Consider the following 25,031-nt stretch of genomic DNA (forward strand, 5'->3'; position numbering starts at 1 on the left):
CAGGGAGGATGCTTTGAGGAGGAGGGGTGAGAGGGGAGTCTAGGAGGGGAGGAGCGAGGGAGAGTCTCGGAGGGGAGGGGTGTGGGGGGAGTTTAGGAGGGAGGGGAGGGAAGGGGCAAGGGGGGAGATTTGAAAGGGATGGGTGATGGGGAGGATTTGGAGGGGAGGGGTGAGATTGGATTTTGAAAAGTGTACGATTCATGGGAAACGAACATTTTTTGCAAAATGAGTTTGAGACCTTCGAGTCAAAAATACGTTTGAGGACACTGGAGGAGGGATGGAGTTCTGGATAGTTTATGGAATGTAGAAAGGAGGAACTGTAAGAGATGGTATTATATATATTTTTTGGAATGAATAGATTTGGTGAGCAAGACGAAAGCATCCTTTTGTAGGAAAAGAAGAAAAGGGTGTTATAATATATGAGAGAAAATAGTTGTTCAGGGGAGAGATTATACATTTCTAACCGCGTCATCGCGAACGAAGAACGAACGAACAAAAAGAACAACAAATAAACGAATAAGACCTGGGAAGGAAATATTTTTTGGGTTTTTTTTTTTTTTTTTTTGTGAGTACAGATATTAAACAAGGAGGTACGGGGTGAACGACTGGTACGAAACAGAGAACGAAAATAATTTCAGCGCATTCGACGAATCGCTGAGAGAAAAACAAACCACAAGGTCTGAGACGGTACGGTAGTCTAAGCCTACGAGTACTAGGCCGCAGAATACTCGATACCATTAACCGACGATTGTGTATACATGAACGAAAAATTAGCACCGAAAATTTTCCAAAAGATACGCTGTAGGTACATACACCGAAAGATAGATACAGTCTCGACAAAAACACAATTGAGAAATATCACTTAGCTTCGAAAGCGTGAGCGCATGGAGCAGCGTCGAAAAGACGTGACCTCGCCGTGATCTCGCGAGATCCCCCCCAATGTTGGGCGATTTTCATGATGTTGGGCGATTAGGCCTGGCTCGCAGTTGGCGTTCCAATTCATCCCAAAGGTGTTCGATGGGGATGAGGTCAGGGCTCTGTGCAGGCTAGTCAAGTTCTTCCACACCGATGTCGACAAACCATTTCTATATGGACTTCGCTTTGTGCACGGGGCATTGTCATGATGAAACAGAAAAGGGCCTTCCCCAAACTGTTGCCACAAAGTTGGAAGCACACAATCGTCTAGATTCTAAAATGTCATTGTATGCGGTAGCGTTAAGATTTCCCTTCACTGAAACTAAGGGGCCCAGCCCAATCAATGAAAAACAGCCCCAGGCCATTATTCCTCCTACACCAAACTTTACACTTGGCACTATGCATTCAGGCAGGTAGCGTTCTCATGGCATCCGTTCTCCTGAAGCGCGATTCAACACTCCAGAGAACGCGTTTCCACTGCTCCAGAGTCCAATGGCGGCGAGCTTTACACCACTCCAGCCGATGCTTGGCATTGCACATGGTGTGCGGCTGCTCGGCCATGGAAACCCATTTCATGAAGCTCCCGACGAAAAGTTGTGCTGACATTGCTTCCAGAGGCAGTTTGGAACTCGGAAGTGACTGTTGGAACAGACGACAGATGAGTTTTACATGCTACATGCTTCAGCACTCAGTGGTCCCGTTCTGTGAGCTTGTGTGGCCTACCATTTTGTGACTGAGCTGTTGTTGCTCCTAGACGTTTCCACTTCACAATAACAGCACTTACAGTTGACCAGGGCAGCTCTAGCAGGGCAGAAATTTGACAAACTGACTTGTTGGAGAGGTGGCATCCTATGACATTGCCACTTTGAAAGTCACTGAGCTTTTCAGTACAGCCCATTCTACTGCCAATGTTTGTCTATGGAGATTGCATGGCTGTGTGCTTGATTATATATACCTGTCAGCAATGGGTGTGGCTGAAACAGCTGAATCCACTAATTAGAAGGAGCGTCCGCATACATTTGTCATGTAGTGTATATACATATATAAATATATCAAAGGAAGGTGAAAAGCACCCCTCCCTGTTTTACTTTTCTTACTTTTTTACGTACTTACTTTTTCCACATGTGAAATTTGCATTTATGTTTATTTAAATTATACAATGGATGACAAAATGTAAATGTTTCATGATATTTCTTATATTATATCACCTTTATCTATCAATATTGTTGAAATGAAGATCAAATAGCTGTATGTTTAAATATGTTGAAAAAGTCAAAACTTTACATGGGGTGTACTTACTTTTTCACGTGACTGTATATATATAAAAACAAGTACAGATACATTCAAAGTACACCGCCACCATACTGAATAAATAAATAACATCCTCAAGCACAGCATTGCCGGGGCGACTCCGGCGCCCGGCAGTACCTCCGTGCAGTGCATAGAGACGATATTGGGAGGGAGAGGTGTAAAATAATTGATTGATTAATTGTGAAAATAAAATAAATATATAATAATCGTAAAATAATAAATTTCTTAATCAATTGGCTAATAGCATAGCTAAACCACCAGTGTTTCATTAGAATCTGTAACTATTTGAAAACTAATTGAATAATTAATTAATCGAAAATTAAATAATTAATCGATTAATTGACTAATCAATAAATAATTAAACCATAAATTGATGAATAAAAAAATCCAAAATATCCTTTATAGCCACATCACTTGGTCGCTATTGTGTCCAAATATTACCTTCTTAGCTTAAAAGGTGCCTGAGATATTGCCCAGATGAGAAAGAAAATAAATAAATGATTAATAATGAAAATAAATAAATAATAATCATAAAATAATTAAATAATTTATCAATTGACTACTTGAATACCTAAACCAACACAGTTTCATCCGAATGTGTAACTTATTTTTTTTAAAAATTAATTAAGTCATTAATGGAATAATTAAATAATTAATCGATTAATTGATTAATCAATAAATCAAAATTAGCCTTTACAGCCAAATCACTTGGTCATTGTCACGTCCAAATATCAGTTTCCTAGCTCAAAAGGTGCCTGAGATAATGCCCAGATAAGCAAGGAAACAAATAAGTACCTAACTAATCGATAATAATTAAATAACTAATCAATTAATCGATTAATCAAAAAACAAAAAATAACGTGTTTGCCAAAGCACTTTCTCACTATTGTGCCGAAATTTCAATTCAGATGGAATAATTTCAAATGAGCCTCACCAATATGTAAAATTTCAAAATTCAAAAATTTCAAATAATATCAGATGGAACACTCAAATGTCCTCTGATGTAGGGGTTAATCCTCGATTCCCACACTTCTATTTTCAAGAAGACCTTTGGGCCAGTTATAGAGCTTCTTATAGCTTTGATGTATTTTTCTTCAGTCAGCTGAAGCTGAGTCAGGAATTCATCAAAAGATATAACACTCTGATATTTCAGATCATCCAGATGCTTCTGTATTCTTTTATATTGTTGCGGTTTTAGAACCCTCACTTGTAAATAATTACTTGTACATATCCCATTATTAAAAGGTTAAAGGTTGCACCCCTAGTTAGTCCACAAGCAACATGTAGGACACCATAGAACTCAGTTATTTCATTAATATGTGTTTTAGATAAGGCCGCGTTTCCAATAGTTGAATCTGCGTTGCATCAATTAAATAAGAGTAGGTCCCTATTCCGTCAATTTTGCGACCTCCCTCTCCAAGCGACGCCATTACGCGCCCCTACAGTCGGCGCCTCATAGCTCGCTCAAACGACGCCATAAGCCACGCGGTTAGGCCCGAGAAAGGGGGCGGAACAGCAAGAAGAAGGTGTGGCCACGTCATCCAGTCATCAAAGGCGTGGCCGGTAAGCCCTCACCAGCCAACCAGGGCTGAGGTGAGATCGCCGACGGGCGTGGTTTTGAGGCGCGCGGAGCGATCTTTGCTCGCATTATATAAGCGCGAACACAAAGCCCTTTCACAGGACTTATTCGGCGGCGCTCAGGCGAGAGGACTTACGCGGAGTTGAAGGTGCGCGCATTACCGAGAAGACTGATCCAGGAGTGCACATTTGCAAAGGAGAGATACGGCAGCGCTCGCATTGAAAGAACAATTGGAAGAAGGGCGCGCTTGTTAAGAGAACCTTGGAGAGGGTGCGTTTGGCACTAGCGTGCACTTATTACGTACGCTGCGGGACACCAGCCTTCCCCCCGCTATATATAAGGTCCGCTCGCGTCCAACTATGCGCGGAGCTGCCTGCCGGGTTTCACCCGCTGGACCGGAGCCTGGACCCCATCGCCGGACCCTCTACCTGGACCTTCCATCTACCAGCTACAATCCCCGTGTGAGTGTGTATGTTTGTCTGGGGTGTTAGAATAAGACCGCCCTGTGTGCTGCTTCTTCCTCTTCCTCTCTTGTATATCCCTTTCTTTTCCTCTTTTCTTGTACATAATTAATAAATCACTTGTTCTTCCTGGTTTTCCTTCTATCCGATCGCATTCGTCCCTTCTCTCATTGGGTAAATGTGGCACGATTAGGAACCGCTCAGAATCGGGTTTAGTCTCTTTGTTAATAGCTCGGATCGCGGATTGCTATCCGCTCGGCATTTTTCCATCACATTCATGGTTCGATCGGGAGTTACTCCCTCGTTTCCGGCTGGCGTTAGTACTTAGGTAGCAGCGAACCCTTAGGCCTAGCAAACCCTAACTAACGCCGCGCCGGTAAGGACGTTATTACTTCCAGGACTCGGGACGGCCAGCTAAAAAGACAAGGGGATTAGCCCCCCCCCCCCCCCTTGATAAGGGGAGTGCTGACCGCCGAGATCCGTAACAATATATTTCTTTGTATGTCTCAACATCAGTTTCAAGTGGCTCAAGTACTGTTGTCTTTTTCATTGGTGGAAGAGGGAACCCAAACCTGCAAACTGGTTTCCCTGATTTCTTGCATGTAACTGAATGTTTATGTCTCTGGAACTCAAGATATTGTTCATCTTCTTCTGATACATCTGATGAACATGTGATGTGTTCATTTATGAATGACACAATCTCTTCCTCTGAATCATTCTTGTATGAAGGAGCATTGTCTATCCACATAAGCATATGAATGTGGGGGGAGCCTCGTTGCTGAAATTCGACTCTATAGAAGTAGTCTTTCAACTTTCCAAGTGGTGCGTGAGGACTCATCAGAGCTGTCTTTATAAATTCGTGTACTCTATGATCAAAGAAGTGAGTGCATGTAACAGGATCTTTTCTCACAAGCTTTGTTTTTTCATTCCATGACATGTTCTTCACATCTTCATCTGATAACTTTTTGCCAGTGCTAATCTGAGCCAATGCTTTAATCAAATCATTCCATCTTGTATCTGCAGCTGAGAATGATCCAAACCAAGAAGGCAAACCAAGCTGCCGGATCATTGCAAAAACCTCTTTTTTCTTTGACTCCAGGTAAGGGGGAGAGTTTCTCAAAGTCCTGAAAATACAATAGCCTTCGTCAAGCTTAGTAATTTCTTCAAAAGACTGAGGGTTCAGTATCTCTTCTGCATTGAACTTTTTATCACCCAATTTGCATCGTCTTAGTGCCAAATGAACTTTGTCTGATATTTGTTTCATTTGCAATTTCGTCATCTTGAGGAAGATGTTTGGAACATTGGAAGCAGCTCGTCTATCAACGCTCCTCAATTCCCATTTGGCAATGTCACTGTAATGAACATCTCGTTGACGGTCCTTATTCTCTTGTCTTCTCTGTCCACAAAATATTGTTGGAAAAGATAAGTATTCTGCATCTTTATCTTGATACAAACTCTTCGGTGACGTTTGTATTCGTATAAGTTTCATTTTGAGACTTCATCACCATTCGGGTGAAATTTGTTTTCGTATTAAGTTCGTTCTGATCCCTGTTCACCATTCCGGCGAAATTTGAATCGTGCTTCACCATTCCGGTGACATTTGAATCGTTCTTCACCATTGCGGTGACACTTGCATTGTACTTCACCATTGCGGTGACATATGAATCGTTCTTCACCATTGCGGTGACATTTGAATCGTTTTCCACCATTCCGGTGACATTGATATCCCTCTGATCTACGAATGCAGTTGAAGCAGTGATCCCGCTGTTCAGCTGATTCCATGATGCAGTAGCGATACCACAAGATCCCACAATATTGCTCTGATCTCCAAATAATGCAGCACGAGAGTCAGCGTTCACTATGCTCTTGCTGATTTGTCAATCCAGAGCCAATATCATGCACTCTCAACCCACTCATTCCACGCGCAGCAGCAGCACGTCTCTGACTAGCACTCTTCTTCTTCAGCTACGGCATCCTGAAATGAAAAATATTTTTGTCAATTTCTATATATACATTTCACTTCCGTAATTGTTGTGTTCACTTCTTTGTCAGTTTCGGCATCCTAAATTCTTGTGCTTTTCTTAAGAGCTGAAAAAATATGCCGGCCTAGGGTGGCCATTTTGTGACAGATCGGGTTGACATGCGATAGCAACCTATCTTGTGTGGTAAGAGTCTCACACACCAAGTTTGATCAAAATCCATAAATATTTGTAGACGTTAAAGTCTTAACATCGTTTCGGAGATGAAAACAATATGGCGGCCTATGGCGGCTATTTTGTGACGGATCAGGTTGGAATGCAATAGCAACATACCTTGTGTGGTAAGGGTTAAACATTCTAAGTTTGATCAAAATCTGTTAATATTTGTGGACGCTAGAGTGTTAACGTCGTTTTCATGACCAAAAACAAAATGGTCGCCTAAGTCCGCCATTTTTCAATGGATCGGGCTGAAATGTAATACCAACCTGGTCCGTGGGTAAGGATGCTGCATGTCAAGTTTGATCAGAATCGTTTGATATTTGTGGACGCTGGAGTGTTAACGTCGAAAAGTTAATGGACGACAGACGACGACGACGACGGACGACGGAGGGTTCAGTATGTGATGAACTCAACTGGACAGTAGTCCAGTTGAGTTAAAAATGAATCGAATAATTGATTAATCAATAAATCAGAAATAGCCTTTACAGCTAAATCACTTGGTCACCATCATGTCCAAATATCAGCTTCCTAACTCAAAAGGTGCCCCAGATAATGCCCAGAAGAGAAAGGAAATAAATAAGTACATAATTAATCGATAATAATTAAGTAACTAATCAATTAATTGATTAATCAAAAAACAAAAAATACTGTTTTTGACAAAGTACTTACGATTGTGCCAAAATTTCAGCTTCCTAGCTCAAAGGATGGCTGAGATATCGCCCGGACAAACAAACAAATAAGAAAACAAACAAACACATAAGAAAACAAACAAACAAACAAGAAAACAAGAAATCAAACAATCAAACAAACAACCAGAGTGAAAACTGAGCACTGCCTTTCAGCGTGCGTCATTGCCGAGCCCACTTCGGTGCCCGGCAATGATGGTATGCAGTGCCTGGAGATGGCATAGGAAAGGAGCGGTGTACAACAAACAAGAAACCAAAAAACCGGAGTGACAACTGAGTACTCCCTTTCAGCGTGCGTCATTGCCGGGCCCTCTTCGGTGCCCGGCAATTACATCATGCAGCACCTGGAGATGGCATAGGAAAGGAGCGGTGTACAACACACATACACACACACACACACACACACACACACACACACACACACACACACACACACACACACACACACACACACACACACACACACACACACACACACACACACACACACACACACACACACACACACACACACACAAATAAATCACCCATAATGTTTTTAGTAATATCAAAGAGCCAATCGGCTCACTATGCAGGATGCATCTGGAATACATTTTTAGATTCAAAATGACACCTCAAACACAACGTCGGGATCATACAAGAGCGTGCAGTAAACTCGATAGCGGATATTAAATAGAATAATAAATAAATGGATTCTTAGTTGTATGACAAATTGCAAAGTGAATATTATATATAATAACATGGTCCGATTTATGCATCACCGTGCAAAATTACACTTTTAAATAATTTATTATGGAGATAATACATTTGACAAATAACCTGTCACATCATCCCTCCTTCACCCCCACCCCAACCCCAACCAATCCAGACTCGTGCAAACACATTTTTCTTTCTTCCCTTTTTTTTCCCTAGGTGATAATCGAATACTTAATTGCCAAATGTCTGTGCTGTTATGCACAGCTCATTGCCTTAACGGTGCATGCGAGTTAACGGTCCGTGCCAGGACAAGCAAAATTACAAACTCTCACAATTTGGATGATTAAAAAAAATATAGCTGACAAATAAAAAAATAACAAGTGTGCAATGCATCCACGACCGAATAATGAGCAATTGCAAACTAATATTGATGGATGGAATTTTGGAAGGGAAGAAAACAAAAAACTTTTTTACGATCGGAAAGATTAAGGCTGAAACATGGTGTTTCCGAACATTTTTGGGTGTGTTGATCCGTTCCGTACCTCCAATTATTTTTTGGGCCATCATGTATGACTATAATAGTGACACGGTGACACACAACTGTCATATGGATGAAATTATGACAATCAGGAAGAACCACGGCCTTCCAAGAATGGTTGCTTATGAAGTGGGGCGAGTCACGGTGTGCAACATCATTTGGTATTCTTGATATTCCAGGAAGACTAATGTTACGTTTTTGACCCTGTGAACCCCTACCAATGGCTTTGAGTCTGCGGACCACAGGTTAACAACCACCGGTATAATATAAACATCAATATTACATGGATTCCAATTTTATTTTTTTTACAATTGTAAACAGCAGCATTTGCGGATGCGTGCCTGTGGGAAACAAACGCTACTGGTAGTTCGTTTATGTGAATCCAGGTTTAAAGTTCACATACAAACATTCGCCGACCCCCCCCCCCCCCCCCCCAATTGTGTTCTGGTCTCCCCAGTTTCTTTCTTGTCCTTTCATCCAATCAACTATGTAAGGTGTCAACTATATCAAACCATGCGCTTATTTTTCCTTGCTTTTCTGCTCTTCCCTGCCTTTCTTCTCCCTCCAGCTCATTCAATTATTCCTTCCTTTCCTATAGTAAGTACAACAGCCAAACAAGGAAAAGTCCTCTAGAAAACAATGTTCACAGCATTTTTTGTTAATAGCAGATATCAATCTTTCTATAGGATCACCAACAAAGTGTGGGAAGATGCCATCGTCCGTTTTTGTTTTTTTGTTTTTTTGAATTTTAAGGTCATTTTGAAGGTCACAAGGGTAAAATACGGTCAAAAGTTAAAGGATTTTGCATTAATTTAGACCACATAAGATAGATCTTTCTATTAAAACTATTTTTATTTTCAGAATTAACAGGTCAAATTTATCATACACAGAATTGTCGGGCATAATGAAACAAAAGTGTGATTTTTCTCAAAATGTGTTTATCGTGTATGTCAAAGTTTTTTTGCACACTCGATCTTTCTATGTGAACAAGTTTTCAAAATCCTATGCATACAATATACAACCCTGTCACTGTTAAAATATAAAATTGAACTTTGTTTTGCAATAAAAACTAGTTATATCCTATATGATACATTCTATAGCACCCTCTTGTGGCAGATTTGAAGGAGAAGATGCAGATGCTGGCTCGGATGGTAAAGACATACCTCTGGTATCATTGGCAACCAGAGACACTGCCCTAAGTGATGCGATGAGCGATCTACTAACAGCAGAAGATCGCGGAAAGCAGCACGTCATCACCAATGTGAAGCAGCGTCTGATTGAGAAAACTGTAGGGTTTTTTTTGACGCATCACTTAAAAACCTTCTCCGATCTCCACAAAGCAAACGTTTCTACCAAACATAATGTACAGAACACCATCAAAGCTGACAGATATTGACTGCAGCGATTGCTCAATGTTGTTTCTGCAAGTCGACCATTTGGAAATGGTAAATATCCTCAAGGATGAACTGTCTCTGGCCAAGGCTGGAGGTGAGAAGAACTTGAAACCAAAGGTAGAACTGATCAGCATCTGGATGGCAGGGCTTCACATACTCCCTTAAGTTACAGATTCTGACATGAAGACATGTGTGCTGATAGATGGTCATGCACTCATCCAAGCTCTTGGAAAGGCTCATGTGTGTCGACATTTGGTGATTACGCTGATGCGTTCATACAAACTGTGGCACGTCACTTTGGAGAGCATACAACAAGAGTTCAATCGCCACATTGGGGAGGGCTCGATCAAGGCAGTGACCCGGTCAAAGCGAGTGGGCAAGAAGAAGAAGCAAATTCGCAAGCTCATCGATGAACCCCATCGATGAACCCCATGTCCCACTCAAACAAGTTTGGAGCCAATTCATTGCTTGGATGAGAACAAGGCTGATCTTGCCAAGTTATTGTCCGACCGCATCATTAAAAAGGGTAAACGTCTATCAGAACGACATGAGCTGGTTGCAGGAGGTGGATTCTCCAATGCTACCGATGCAAGGTCAACAAGGATAGAAGGCAAGGAAACCATGAAGAGCCTGACACCAGGCTGATACTCCATTCATGCGAGACAGACAGTCAATAACGGATACCAAAGACTGCTGATCATCCGCAGAGACTCAGAGGTCATGTGGCGTCTGGTGCACTTCACATTGACAAAAGCAGCTAAAGTGTGGATGATCTCTGGGACTGCAAAGAAGCATTAATGTGACCCAATGCAAGCAGTATCTGAGAGACTTACACAACCTGAGGGGTAACCTGCTCAGCTACCATGCACTAACAGGTTGTGATACAATCTCCTCCTTTAATGGCCATGGGAAAAAGATGTGCTGGAAAACCTTCAAGAACCAACCACTCCTTGTCAAGGTAATTGGTCATGATGGAGAACTTGCACCTCTTTAAGAGTTTGTGTGTCACCTGTATGGCATACCTGAGCAGCCAACAATCATCCATGCCAGGCTCCAACTATTTGGTGAAGTCAAGAAGGGATTGGTGATGTTACCCCTAACAAGAGATGCCCTGGAACTACCAGGAAAAGATCTGGCTGCAGGCATACAGGGAACAGATCGATATCTCATCTCGCATTGCCATCTCATCTTGGAAGAAGGAATCAGATTGCCTGAAAGCTATCTGGAGAAGGCTCCCCCATCCCAAATGCCTGTGCGGACATTATTACCTGTGGATGTAAATCAAAGTGCAGCACAGCCTGATGCACTTGCTTCATAAAGAACCTATGGTGCACTTTCGCCTGCGGATGTGATGCGATCAACTGCTGCAACCCAGCTGGCCAATACATTCATAGACTCATGCAAATACAAATGTGCATGCAGATACAAATGCACTCGCAGTACATCACTTAACAAGAAAGCAATCAGAGATTGCAGACACTCACCAGGATGTATTTTATTGGTTTTTATGGCTTTAGTATTAAATATGGCGGCTGAACTACGTGACTGATGACGTCATCATTTTTTCCTCCACCAATTTATCCCGAGATGACGCAAAAAAAATTCAGCTTGATCGGATGAAGTTTTGTATTTGTCGAATTATGACGTCATAATGGAGGTGCATATGACCATCATTAACATAAGTTATTCCCCATGCAGAGTTCTTTACAATGAGCCATGTCTCAGGTTTTTCTATGGAGCGCTTTCGGAGATATAGTGGTGCAAAGTTTTGTTTTTTTCCAAGATGGCGCCCATACCTCGTGACCTATGACATCATAATTATCACAAATAATTATACAGGAGGTGCACCTATTGGGAAAATTTCCTGTCAATTGGACCAACGGTTGCAGAGAAAAATCACATTTATTCTGTGCGAACAGACAGACAGACAGACTCAAATGCAATACCCTCTCCATGGTGAGAGTAATTAAGCCTCCCACTATATATAGGACTAGTGGAGTCACCCGTGGGAATCCCACGAGCATGGATGTGTGTGATAGTTGGACATCCTCATTTAGATGCTGCACATTCCGTTTTACAAAATAGTTACTGGCAATTTATCAGATCCACAAATGATGTCATCGACACAATATATTTACTTCTGATAACATGTGAATGCATGTGCGTGCACATGGGAAGTACAGTTTGAAATGTGTAATTACATCTCATGTAAAATGTGACTTCAAGAGCTCAAATCCTTTCCCTCTGTGCCCCATGGGGAGGGGCGAGGGTCATACATGAAGGGGGAGTGGGTCGCACATGTGGGGAGGGAGGGGGGGATGGGTTACACACGTGGGGGGGGGGGGGGGAGGAGGAGTGGGTCACACACCGGAGGAGGGGGAGATAGGTCACACACGGTAGGAGGTCGGGACGAGGTCACACACGGGGGGAGGAGGGAGGGGGGGGGGAGTGGGTCACACACGGGGGGAGGAGGGGTCACACATGTGGGGGGGGAGGTTTGGGTCACACACAGGGGAGGGGGGAGGGTCACACACAAGGGGGGGGGGGAGTGGGTCACACACATGGGGGGGGGGGGAGGAGATAGGTCACACATGGGAGGGGGTGGGGACTGGGTCACACACGGAGGGGGGGGGGGGGACTAGGTCACACACGGGGGGGAGGGGGGTGGGTCACACACACGAGGGGGAATGGGTCACACACATGGGGGGGGGGGGAGTCACACACAGGGGAGGGGGGAGGGGGGGTTCACACATGTGGGGGAGGATGGGTCACACACGGGGGGGTCAAGTGGGTCACACACCCGAGAGGGAGGAGATAGGTCACACACGGGAGGGGGTGTGGACTAGCTCACACGGGGAGGGGGGGGGGGGGAGTGGGTCACACACAGGCAGGGGAGGAGGGGAGTGGGTCACACACGGGAGGGGAGGAGGGGAGTGGGTCACACATGGGAGGGGGTGGGGATTGGGTCACACACGGGGGGCGGGGAGGAGTGGGTCACACACAGGGGGGGGGGGGGGGAGTGTGTTACACACACACTCACAGGGGAGTGGGACACACACACACGCACACACACACACACACACACACCGGGGGGGGGGGGGCAGAGTGGGTCACACGCACATGGGGGGGGGGGGGGAGGAGGGAGTGCGTCACACACACACACGGAAGCTCGTGCGAAAACAAACATTTTTTATTGAAGATTTCACTTTTATTTCCTGTAGCTCTGAAACGCATCTTCCTTGGGCGGTGTATAATAGCTCTGAACAAAACAGGCATTACCCGGTTTCCTTTGCTTGAGTTGTAATCAAAATGCACCTTTGTTTCTTCAAAATGTAATTTATGATCGAAGACGTGTTGATTCAGTCTTAAAATGCACATCAGAGGCCGATCGTAGGCCTATGGAGGCCAGAACTCTTCATTTTTAAACTCGAATGTATCAAAAACACGCATGGTGACGTCATCGGACTCGCACCACAATGATGATCTTCAACAATATTATCCGATACTTCATCCGGATTCTTTACAGCTGCTCTTGTTTATGTTTTCTGAGCACACATTACCTTCCAACGTCGTTTTTGCTTAGCATCCCGTGCAAGTCTGTGTTAACGTTCATTGGCGATCTCGTTCTGTTCCCTCATTATTTAATTAATTTTGGAGAGAGCATTTACAAACGCAAGTGGCGACACGTAAACGATGCTCCGCCCCTCTCCCCACGTGCAGAGCACCGAAGAACAACCTTTTATTGTGACTCCGTCTAAAGAATGAAACATTCCGACGATATAAAGAATACAGCTCAAATGGAAAAGTCCCTGGGAAAAGTATTTTGGGCGGTGTATAAGAACATCACATAACACCTTTTTCTGTCCCGGGAAAAACCAATGTTACTCTTTTCGTTACAGCATACAAAATGACATTTTTAAATTAAAGGTTTCAAATAAACGTATTTAAAGTGTAGGTGGATATAACCAATAAAATAAGAACGAAAATGAAATTCCCGTCTGTGTTTATTTATTATCATCTATTATTATTCGTATTATCTTTCAGATAATAGTGGACTTGCATTGAAGTTGTGCACCTGATATTTGGTTTGAATGTCCTTCACCTGCATTTTTTGAATTGTGACCTAATTAACACCTTTTTGATGATATTGATAACTTGAATAATTTTCCTCCAATTTCCATGCTGTTGAGTTTAATGGATAAATTGTTGATGGGGACACATTTTCTTAATTTACACTGTATCCCAAAATGTTGAAGGTCAAGATCCATATGGCGGTCCGAAAAAAATATGTCATTGTAGCGGTTCCCGCTGAATGTACACAATCGCCTTGCACCTGCCAGGACGCGGCCAGGGCGCGATCGCCATGCCGGGCTCGTCCGGACGGGCCCAGACGCGCCTCTCCTGGGCATGCCCGGACTCGCTGTTCCCGGGCACGCCCGAACCTCCCGGGCACGCCCGGTCTCGTCTTTCCCGGGCATGCCCGCTCTCGCCTTTCCAGGGCTCGCCCAGAGCGCCCGGGCACGCCCAGCCTCGACTTGCCAGGCCGCGTCCAGGACGCCCGGGCATGTCCAGACGCGCCTTTCCAGGGCTCGCCCAGAGCGTCCGGGCATGCCCGCTCTCGCCTTTCCAGGGCTCGCCCAGAGCGCTCGGGCATGCCCAGCCTCGACTTGCCAGGCCGCGTCCAGGACGCCCGGGCATGTCCAGACGCGCCTTTCCAGGGCTCGCCCAAAGCGTCCGGGCATGCCCGCTCTCGCCTTTCCAGGGCTCGCCCAGAGCGCCCGGGCATGTCCAGACTCGCCTTTCCAGGACTCGCCCTTGACACCCGGGCATGCCCGGTCTCGGTTTTCCCGGGCAAACGCCCGAGCATAAATGTGTATATATATTGCTGCCCGATAAACGGGCTTTTCAGAATACCTGAGCTGTTTTGTTTCAATAAAGCAACTCGGACGAATTCCGTCTTTGGTCGCGTCAATTCTTTCGACTCGCGTTGGAGCGCAGCTCCTTCACTGGTGACCTACCGACATGGACATGGCAGTGACTCTTAAACTGCCTACCTTCTGGGAGGCTCACGCGGCTGTTTGGTTCGCCCAGGCGGACTCCCAGTTCGCCCTGCAAGGGCATCACCGCGGACGACACCCGCTTCCACCACGTCATGGCAGCGCTCGGTTCCGCCACCGCGGCTCACGCCCTGAGCCTCCTCGAGCACCCGCCGGCTGCCGACAAGTATGACGCGCTGAAGACGCTCCTCCTCGACGCTTTCGCCCTCTCACCGGCGGCACGCGCACGGCGCCTGCTCGACCTGCCCGAGCTCGGCGACACGCGCCCGTCCGAGCGCATGGACTATATGCTCTCGTTGCTCGGTGAGCACTCTCCGGATTTTCTGTTCCGCGAGCTGTTCCTTCGCCAGCTGCCTCACCCAGTACGCCTCGCCCTGGCTGGCATGTCGATCACCGATCCCCGCGCCCTCGCCAGGGAAGCCGATAAGATCTCCTCGGCGGGCCAACACATCGGCGCGGCTACCTGGAGCGTGCCGCCGTCCGAGGCGATGCCCACGACGCCCGAGCGCCCTGCGCGGTTGGAGGCCGAACTGCCGGTGCAACTGGTGGCCGCCACGCCGCGCCGACCGCTTCCGACACGACGGCCGGAGCCTCCACCTGACCAGGCGTGGTGTTATTACCACGCCAGGTTCGGACACAAGGCTCGGACATGCCGACCCCCGTGCACTTTCGGCAAGTCGGGAAATGGCCGGGCCGGCGTTCATTCCCAGCCATGAGCGCCGGCCACTCGGGCAACTTGCTTTTTATTTGGGACAAAGTGTCCGGGCGGCGTTTCCTTTGTGACACCAGCGCCCAACTGAGCGTCATACCCGCCTCCGAGCAGGACAGGCGGGACGCCTTTTGCGGCCCCTCTTTGGTCGCTGCTAATGGCTCGGCCATACGCACTTTCGGCCCGCGCGACGTCACCCTCTGCTTCGGCAGCCAGCGCTTTCAGTGGACCTTTGTGACCGCCTGCGTCCCCATGGCTTTGCTGGGCGCCGACTTCCTCTGCGCGCACGGGCTGCTGGTCGACGTCAAACGTCGTCGCCTTGTCAACGCCGAGACCTTCAGCTCCCTGGCGTGCACGATGAGCAGCTCCACGCCGACCAAACTGGCATGCGCCCTCCCGACGGCGAACGAGTTCGCTCGCCTGCTCGCGGAATTCCCGGCCCTCACGCGGCCGACGTTTTCGGCCATCGCGGTGCGGCATGGGATCGAGCACCACATACACACTACGGGCCCGCCGGTCTACGCCAGGGCCCGCCGCCTCGACCCGGCCAAGCTCGCCATGGCAAAGGCCGAGTTCGACGCGTTGGAGCACCTCGGCATCGTGCGGCGCTCCAATAGCGCGTGGGCCTCACCACTGCACATCGTGCCAAAGCCGGGGGGCGGATGGCGCCCGTGTGGTGACTACCGCCGCCTCAACGACGCTACCACCCCCGACAGGTACCCGATCCCGCACATCCAGGACTTTTCCGCCCGTTTGGCGGGACGGGTCATATTTTCCAAAATTGACCTGATACGGGGATACCACCAGGTACCTGTCCGGGCGGCCGATGTCCCGAAGACGGCCGTCATCACGCCGTTCGGCCTGTTCGAATTTTTGAGGATGCCGTTTGGCCTCAAGAACGCGGCCCAGGCGTTCCAGCGCTTAATGGACGGCGTGCTGCGCGACCTGCCATTTCTTTTCGTCTATCTGGGCGACATCCTCGTCGCCAGCACGTCCCGCGCCGAGCACCTCCTCCACCTCCGAACACTGTTCGGTCGCCTCAGCGAGCACGGCTTAATTGTCAACACGGCCAAATGCCACTTCGGCACGATCGTTGACTTTTTGGGCCACCGCATCACCAAGACCGGGGCCGTGCCGCTGCCGACCAAGGTCGAGGCCATCACCACGTTCCCGCGTCCCCGTTCCATCAAGGCCCTACAAGAGTTCCTCGGCATGGTGAATATTTATCACCGATTCGTGCCCCGCGCTGCTCAGCTCATGCGGCCCCTTTACGAGGCCCTCCGGGGCAAGCCGGCCAAGCATGACATCGTTTGGTCCGCGGCCATGGACGTGGCCTTCGCGAGCGCAAAACGGGCCCTCGCCGACGCAACGCTGCTGGCTCAACCGGTGCTCAACGTGCCCATCGCCCTCACTACGGACGCCTCCCACTACGCGGTGGGCGCCGTCCATGAACAATGGGTGGATGGGGTTTGGCAGCCACTCGCTTTTTTCAGCCGGCAGCTCCGGCCGAACGAGTTAAAATACAGCACGTTCGACCGCGAGCTGCTCGGTCTATTCCTGGCCGTTCGCCATTTCCGACACCTCCTGGAGGGCCGCCCGTTCACGGCTTTCGTCGACCACAAGCCGTTGGTCGACGCAATGGCCAAAGTCACGGAGCCGTGGTCGGCCCGCCAGCAGCGCCACCTCTCCGCCGTGTCGGAATTCACCACGGACATCTGGCACGTCGCCGGCAAAGACAACGCCGTGGCCGACTGTCTTTCTCGGGCCAGCGCGAACGCGGTCCACCTCGGCGTGGACTTCGCGCTCATGGCGGCCGACCAGACCACCGACACCTCGGTGCAGGCCCTCCGGGCGGCGGACACGGGCCTCCGCCTGGCCGACATCCCCTTCGTGGGCACCGACCTGCTCTGCGACGTCTCCCAGGGCCAGCCTCGCCCCATCGTGCCCGTTTCCTGGCAGCGCCGCATCTTCGCCTCCATCCACGGCCTTTCTCACCCGGGCCGGAAAGCTTCTCAGAAGCTGGTGTCGGCGCGTTTCGTCTGGCACGGCCTTCGACGGAACGTCCGCGACTGGGCCAACGCCTGCACGGCCTGCCAGTGGGCCAAGGTCCAACGCCACATCCAGGCCCCGCTAGCACCTTTCACCGTGCCTGCACGGCGTTTCGACCACGTCCACGTGGACCTGCTGGGTCCCCTGCCCCCATCGCGGGGGTTCACCCACCTGCTCACCATGGTGGACAGGACCACCAGGTGGCCGGAGGCCGTGCCCCTCACCTCCACCACCACCGCCGACGTGGCGCAGGCGTTCATTGCCACCTGGGTCGCGCGCTTCGGCGCACCGGCGGACATCTCGTCCGACCGCGGCCCACAGTTCACGGCCGAACTTTGGGGCGCGGTCATCCGCTCGTTGGGGGTCACGCTGCACCGCACCACGGCCTACCACCCCCAAGCCAATGGGTTGTGCGAGCGGTTTCACCGCTCCATGAAGGCCGCACTCATGGCTGGCCTTCAGGACGACGGTTGGACCGACCGGCTGCCGTGGGTCCTTTTGGCCCTCCGCACGGCCCCCAAGGAGGACCTCCGGGCGTCCGCCGCCGAGCTCGGCTACGGCCAGCCGCTCCGCGTCCCGGGCGAGTTCGTGCCCGACGCTACCAGTCCCTGGTCCGCCGCACACCAGCGCTGGGACCTCCAGGAGGCCGCCCGCCGATTTGCCCCCATGCCAACGTCCCGCCACGGTGGCCCCCAGTCCTACGTCCCCCCGGCGCTTCACACAGCGGAGTACATCTTTGTGCGTCATGACGCGCACCAGGGGCCACTCCGGCCGCCATACGACGGGCCCTTCCGGGTCTTACGACGGGGCGACAAGTCCTTCGTCGTCGACGTCGGCGGTCGGTCGGACCGGATCTCTGTGGACCGCCTCAAACCGGCGCACGTGGACGTCGACTGACCACCACGGTTGGCCCTTCCTCCGCGGCGAGGCCGCCCCCCGTCTACAGTTCCCCCCGCTCGACCACCCACCACCGGATCGGACCCCCCCCCCCCACGACCCTCCAGGGGTCGCTTCGGCCGGGTCATCCGGACCCCCCTTAAATTGACCCTGCCGGTGTAGGTCGATTCTGGAGGGGCGTGTGTAGCGGTTCCCGCTGAATGTACACAATCGCCTTGCACCTGCCAGGACGCGGCCAGGGCACGATCGCCATGCCGGGCTCGTCCGGACGGGCCCAGACGCGCCTCTCCTGGGCATGCCCGGACTCGCTGTTCCCGGGCACGCCCGAACCTCCCGGGCACGCCCGGTCTCGTCTTTCCTGGGCATGCCCGCTCTCGCCTTTCCAGGGCTCGCCCAGAGCGCCCGGGCACGCCCAGCCTCGACTTGCCAGGCCGCGTCCAGGACGCCCGGACATGTCCAGACTCGCCTTTCCAGGGCTCGCCCAGAGCGTCCGGGCATGCCCAGCCTCGACTTGCCAGGCCGCGTCCAGGACGCCCGGGCATGTCCAGACTCGCCTTTCCAGGGCTCGCCCAGAGCGCCCGGGCACGCCCAGCCTCGACTTGCCAGGCCGCGTCCAGGACGCCCGGACATGTCCAGACTCGCCTTTCCAGGGCTCGCCCAGAGCGCCCGGGCACGCCCAGCCTCGACTTGCCAGGCCGCGTCCAGGACGCCCGGGCATGTCCAGACTCGCCTTTCCAGGGCTCGCCCAGAGCGTCCGGGCATGCCCGCTCTCGCCTTTCCAGGGCTCGCCCAGAGCGCTCGGGCATGCCCAGCCTCGACTTGCCAGGCCGCGTCCAGGACGCCCGGGCATGTCCAGACTCGCCTTTCCAGGACTCGCCCTTGACACCCGGGCATGCCCGGTCTCGGTTTTCCCGGGCATAAATGTGTATATATATTGCTGCCCGATAAACGGGCTTTTCAGAATACCTGAGCTGTTTTGTTTCAACTAGGGCATGCCCGTACTATATCTATATCTAAAATTATATCCCCCCCCTCTATTTACATGAAATGGTTTGGTCCAAAGCGAACGGCTTGCGAGTGGTGACAATCCCCCCCCTCTATTTACATGCAATGGTTTGGTCCAAAGCGAACGGCTTCCGGAGTTTGGTAAAGAAATCGCCATCGCGTGCACAAACGCGCAGGAAAGCGAATGAATCGCAAATTCGTTTTTATTAGTTGTAAAACATAGTTTAACGCCAACATAGTTTGCAAACGTGAAATAAATGAATACGCTCTCAAATGTGCCATCCGAGGCAGAGTGTGCCCGCCACGTTCGGCACACGCGATCGTTCGCTGCTCTCTGATTGGTTGAATCGTTTTTTGGACATAGCTCGGTAAGTAATTGTCCGATTAATATGAAACCTTGAAAAGGCACATCCTCGGGTCGCCAGCAATATACCTGGCAAGTTAAAAGTATATCGGACCCGTGGTTGTCGAGAAACAGCGGTCACAGACAAACAAACGTACAGACAGAGATTACTGGAATTATAGATAGATAAAGCAACTCGGACGAATTCCGTCTTTGGTCGCGTCAATTCTTTCGACTCGCGTTGGAGCGCAGCTCCTTCATCATCATTGCATCATGGGCCAAGGGTAGGCCGGGGGAGGTTTACCCTTGGCGATGGCTTCCAGTATTCAAAAAAAACGTTTAAATATTTCTCTGCAAAAAGGAGGATTTAAGAGATCACAGTGAAAATGTAAAAGTTGCAACCCAACTGGTCTCCACATCGGAAGTGCGAGATGACTCAAAGCTCACCTGTAAGCATAGCAGCGAGTGTGAGAAGGTGAGCACTGCAGTCATATGCACAGGATGCGAGGAGACTGCGTGCCATGGGTGGAGGCAACGGGAACTCGGACATGACTATACCGATTTCCGAAAGTTGCCCTCCGTCGTTCAGAGCACCCAGGTAATCAAGTTCCTCCAAGGCACTCATGAGGGCCTCCGGGGCTGTGGAACAAAGCCAGGATTCGAGAGAGAGATTACATCAAGGAAGACTAATGAAGGGAAAACATGATCTTATAGTTGTGAAATGTATGAGCATCCCATGGCGGATGTCACATTTTGCATTCTCCAAGTTAAAGTTGCAAGCAGAATCGTCTATACATTAGGGTTGGCCTGTTGGTGTACCCATCTGAGCACATGACTCAATATTCTGGGATGCCACAAAAAGGTGACAGATACCATGCTGATTTTGCAGTGGTCTGCCAATGTATTTACAAGTCATGGCACGTAAATAAATGTATCCAAAAGTTTCATTTGTGAAATATGTGGGGAAGTTGGGCACCAAATGGGCACAATCTGCAAGGTAATAAACAAGCAAGAAAAAGAGAGAGAGAGGGAAGAGGAGGAAACACTGAAACAAGGAAGTAAGAGGGTTGTGTTAAGGAGGGTAATAAAATCATGGGTCAGAATTCAGAGACTTCAGATTTCGAAAATTCAGTTTTCTCAGTCAGTTTTCTGAAAACTCAGTCAATAAAAGAAAAACTCAGGAATTCAGAGACGAGCTTATATGAGAAAGAAAAACGAAGAAAACCTCACAAAGCTGCTTGCCAAGGACCAACCAATCTCAAAATGTGTTAAACTAGAACGGCACTCAGTCAAGAGCACATCTCCGTCTGGTTGGCCAAATCACTCAATGGTGAAGAATCACTTAAAAAATTATACTAGCTGGATCCGCATCCAGATCTTCACCGAAAATGAATCGATTCTTCAGTGTCACACACACAACCTGTCCAACAAGTTTCGTCCAAATCAGTCCATAATTTTTTGAGATATCCTGCTATGTATCGTTTTTGGCCCTGTCTCCCAATGGTGAAGAATCACTTGGAAAATTAAATAATTCTCATATCCGAATCCAAAGTCAGATCTTCAGCAAAATCCAATCGAATTGTGTTTGTCACACTCCCAAAAGGTCCACCAAGTTTCATCCAAATCCGTCCACAATTTTTTGAGATATCCTGCTATGTATCGTTTTTGGCCCCTATCGCCCAATAGTGAAGAATCACTTGCATTCTAGTAGCCGGATCCGAATCTCGATCCTCACCAAAATCTAATGATTTCGTCCTTGTCACATACGCTACATCTCTGCCAAATTTCGTCCAAATCCGTGCACAACTTTTTGAGATATTTTGTTCACAAACGGACAGACAGACCAACAGACAAGACAGACAGGGGTAAAACATAACCTCCATCCACCTTTGATGACGGGGGTAACAAAATGATTACTTGCACATCAAAGATGGAGTTCACAGAACACGTTAGCCCATGCAGTGTGCAAGTTTATACTTAAATTGAAATAAAATAATGATTTCAAATATTGTCAAAAAAATTTCTGGAAGTTTAACATTATTACTCCCACCAGGGAGTAATGCATTCGATCGTGTCCGTCCGTCCGTCCGTCCGTGTGTGTGTGTGTGAACAAGATATCTGGAAAAGTTTTGAACGGATTTGGATGAAAGTTGGTGGGATGATTGCCCTTGGGATAAGGAAGAATTGATTAGTTTTTGGTGAAGCTCAGGATATTATTCCGGATCCAGGAATTTTTTTGGGGAATTTTTTACCATTGGAAGATAGGGATCTTTTTTTTTTTACATTATCTTCTATATATTCTATATTTAACATTTGATATGAAAATAGTTTTCATATTTGTTGTAAATGTAGTTTAAACCCGTGGTTATGCGTTAGAGCGGTGTATTGTTTAGCAGCGTCGTCTTCAATGTTCATTTTTTTTTTTCTAATAAAGACATTCTGTAATTTTAAAACCACCAAAGTGTGTATTAGGTTTCCCCGTTTCATAAAACTAGGACGTGCCCGTACGTGGGTGCCCGTACGTGCGTGCAAAAAAGCATGCGTGCAAACAACAACAACAAAAAAAAACTTTGAAACCACGTGGCAGTAACGACCACAGAACCCCCCCCTCTATTTACATGAAATGGTTTGGTCCATTCGCAACGACCACAGAACCCCCCCCCCCCCTCTATTTACATGAAATGGTTTGGTCCAAAGCGAACGGCTTGCGGAGTTTGGTAAAGAAATCGCCATAGCTCGGTAACTACTTCTCCGATTAATATGAAACCTTGAAAAGGCACATCCTCGGGTCCCCAGCAATATACCTGGCAAGTTTCAAGTATATCGGACCGGTAGTTGTCGAGAAACAGCGGTCACAAACACACACACACACACACACACACACACACACACACACACACACACACACACACACACACACACACAGACACACACACACACAGAGATTACTGGAATTATAGATAGACTAGGACGTGCCCGTACGTGGGTTCCTTGCCCAAAAAAAAAAAAAAAAAAAATTTCCAAATTTAAATCAAGTTTACCCGCACGTACGTGCTTGCCCGTACGTGCTTGCCCGTACGTGCGTGCAAAAAAACATGCGTGCAAACAACAACAACAAAAAACAACTTTGAAACCACGTGTCAGTAACGACCACAGAACCCCCCCCCCCCCTCTATTTACATGAAATGGTTTGGTCCATTCGCAAAGCCAAAGCGAACGACCACAGAACCCCCCCCCCCCCTCTATTTACATGAAATGGTTTGGTCCAAAGCGAACGGCTTGCGAGTACGGTGCCAATCCCCCCCCCCCCCCCTCTATTTACATGAAATGGTTTGGTCCAAAGCGAACGGCTTGCGAGTACGGTGACAATCCCCCCCCTCTATTTACATGAAATGGTTTGGTCCAAAGCGAACGGCTTGCAGAGTTTGGTAAAGAAATCGCCATAGCTCGGTAACTACTTGTCCGATTAATATGAAACCTTGAAAAGGCACATCCTCGGGTCCCCAGCAATATACCTGGCAAGTTTCAAGTATATCAGACCCGTGGTTGTCGAGAAACAGCGGTCACAGACAAACACACAAACACACAGACACACAGACACACAGAGATTACTGGAATTATAGATAGAAGATGTATCGGTTGATACAAAACTGTTTTTTTTTTTAACCTCAGAAGAGATATCAACATTTAACTCAGCGAATGTCAATCGCGGTGTCAGTATTTGATGAACTTATAAAGACTTAGGTGAGTTCTAAGTGTGACAAGCATGTGCACGGGAGTCTTCCCAGAAGAATGAGTGGTCGCATTAGCTTGGACGACTTAAAATGAGTGAGTTTTGTTTTGACGTTTGGGCCAGTTTTACATGTTGTATCCCTAAGGAATGAAACGAACGTTTTCCTGGCTTACAATTTTATTTGAAGTCACACATGCCTCAAAATACACTCACTTATATAGAATTGAACGCTGAAACCGAAAATGTAAGTGAAATTGCCTTGTTTTTTTAACATTATCTTCTATATATTCTATATGCCGGTATATAATATATCTGGGCAGTGTCTGTCTTGTGTTGTCTTGTCTTGTCTTGTCTTGTGTTGTCACTGAACTACTCCCTCAAACTTTTGTGAAATCGTACTATTCCAACTTGACCCACGGCGGGAATATGTGCTCTACTGAGTGGTGTTCTAGTTGTAGCAGTTTTATACACCACTTTATTTAACATGTCCAAGTACTGCAAAACGACAGGTTATTGGAAGTAACAGGAAGGCGATTTGTGTTCTACAGTGTTGAAGTATATAATTAAATTAACCATGAAATAAAGATTGTAAAAGCTGGATAAATAAATTAATTCCAGAAGTTTGCAATTGTTTTACTGCAGTTGACTCAGTATCTATTACAACACCTTATCCAACATGTTACATTAGTTTTTTGCGCCAGTTGTTTGTGTCATTTATGACGTCTTTCCTGTTTGGAATGATTTTCAATTTTGTTTGACTGGGACAGGCAGAAAGTAAAAAAAATGATCTCACTCTTGTCTGCGCATGCGAGATCGGGACAAATTAGAAGCCAAAGTGCTGTTAAACTGCATGTTTATTTTCAGATCCATGTTTCGATTTGTGAAAATATAACATTCAATTGAAATCAAGTTGTTCTTCGACCATAAACTGACATTTACAGAAGGACTGACAGACATGAAGCAATTGCTTAAACCCACTTTTCGCATCTTGTGCGTGGGGCAATGATAATAAAAGACAGGGTAATCTGTAGGGTAAACTGTAGGGTAAACTGCAGCCTTGCGTTGGAGGCATGAACAAAACATTTTGTCGATGTGCAAAGCTGCAACATGCAAATTTATAACTGTCTATCTACCTCCCCCTCTGTCCCTCATCTTCCCCTACTCCTCCCCTCCCTTGTCCTGTATCCGATGCTCCCCTTCCCTAAAGGTATGGACCTCAAACATCCGGGGCCTTCGCTCAAACCTGATTGATCTCTCCATACAGATTGCTTCAGACAAACCAGACTTAATCTGTTCAACAGAAACTTTCCTCCTTCTAGTTGTCTCTGGTTTCTTAATATCTCTTCCTGGTTACTCCCTCCTCCGGTATGACAGACCTGAGCCTCGTCCTGGTGGTGGGGTGGCTATCTTTATCAAAAAAACTCTTCCCCACTCTCCCTGCACTGCCCTCCTTCCACCCC

The 25,031-nt window shown here is 48.1% G+C and overlaps 1 protein-coding gene across 5 annotated transcripts in view; it reads right to left on the bottom strand.

The window, feature by feature from the left end:
- DQX1 (DEAQ-box RNA dependent ATPase 1) overlaps window positions 1–25,031 on the bottom strand; it is a 191,790-nt gene that overhangs the window by 51,898 nt on the left and 114,861 nt on the right. For all 5 annotated transcript variants that reach the window (XM_068111320.2, XM_068111321.2, XM_068111324.2 and 2 more), the window contains exon 9: window positions 20,286–20,477. In XM_068111320.2, the coding sequence (XP_067967421.2) occupies window positions 20,286–20,477 (192 nt within the window). The remainder of the gene's footprint in view (window positions 1–20,285; window positions 20,478–25,031) is intronic.

This window comes from Myxine glutinosa, chromosome 3 (genome assembly GCF_964187855.1).
Source record: "Myxine glutinosa chromosome 3, kmMyxGlut1.1, whole genome shotgun sequence".
Lineage (NCBI taxonomy): Eukaryota > Metazoa > Chordata > Myxini > Myxiniformes > Myxinidae > Myxine > Myxine glutinosa.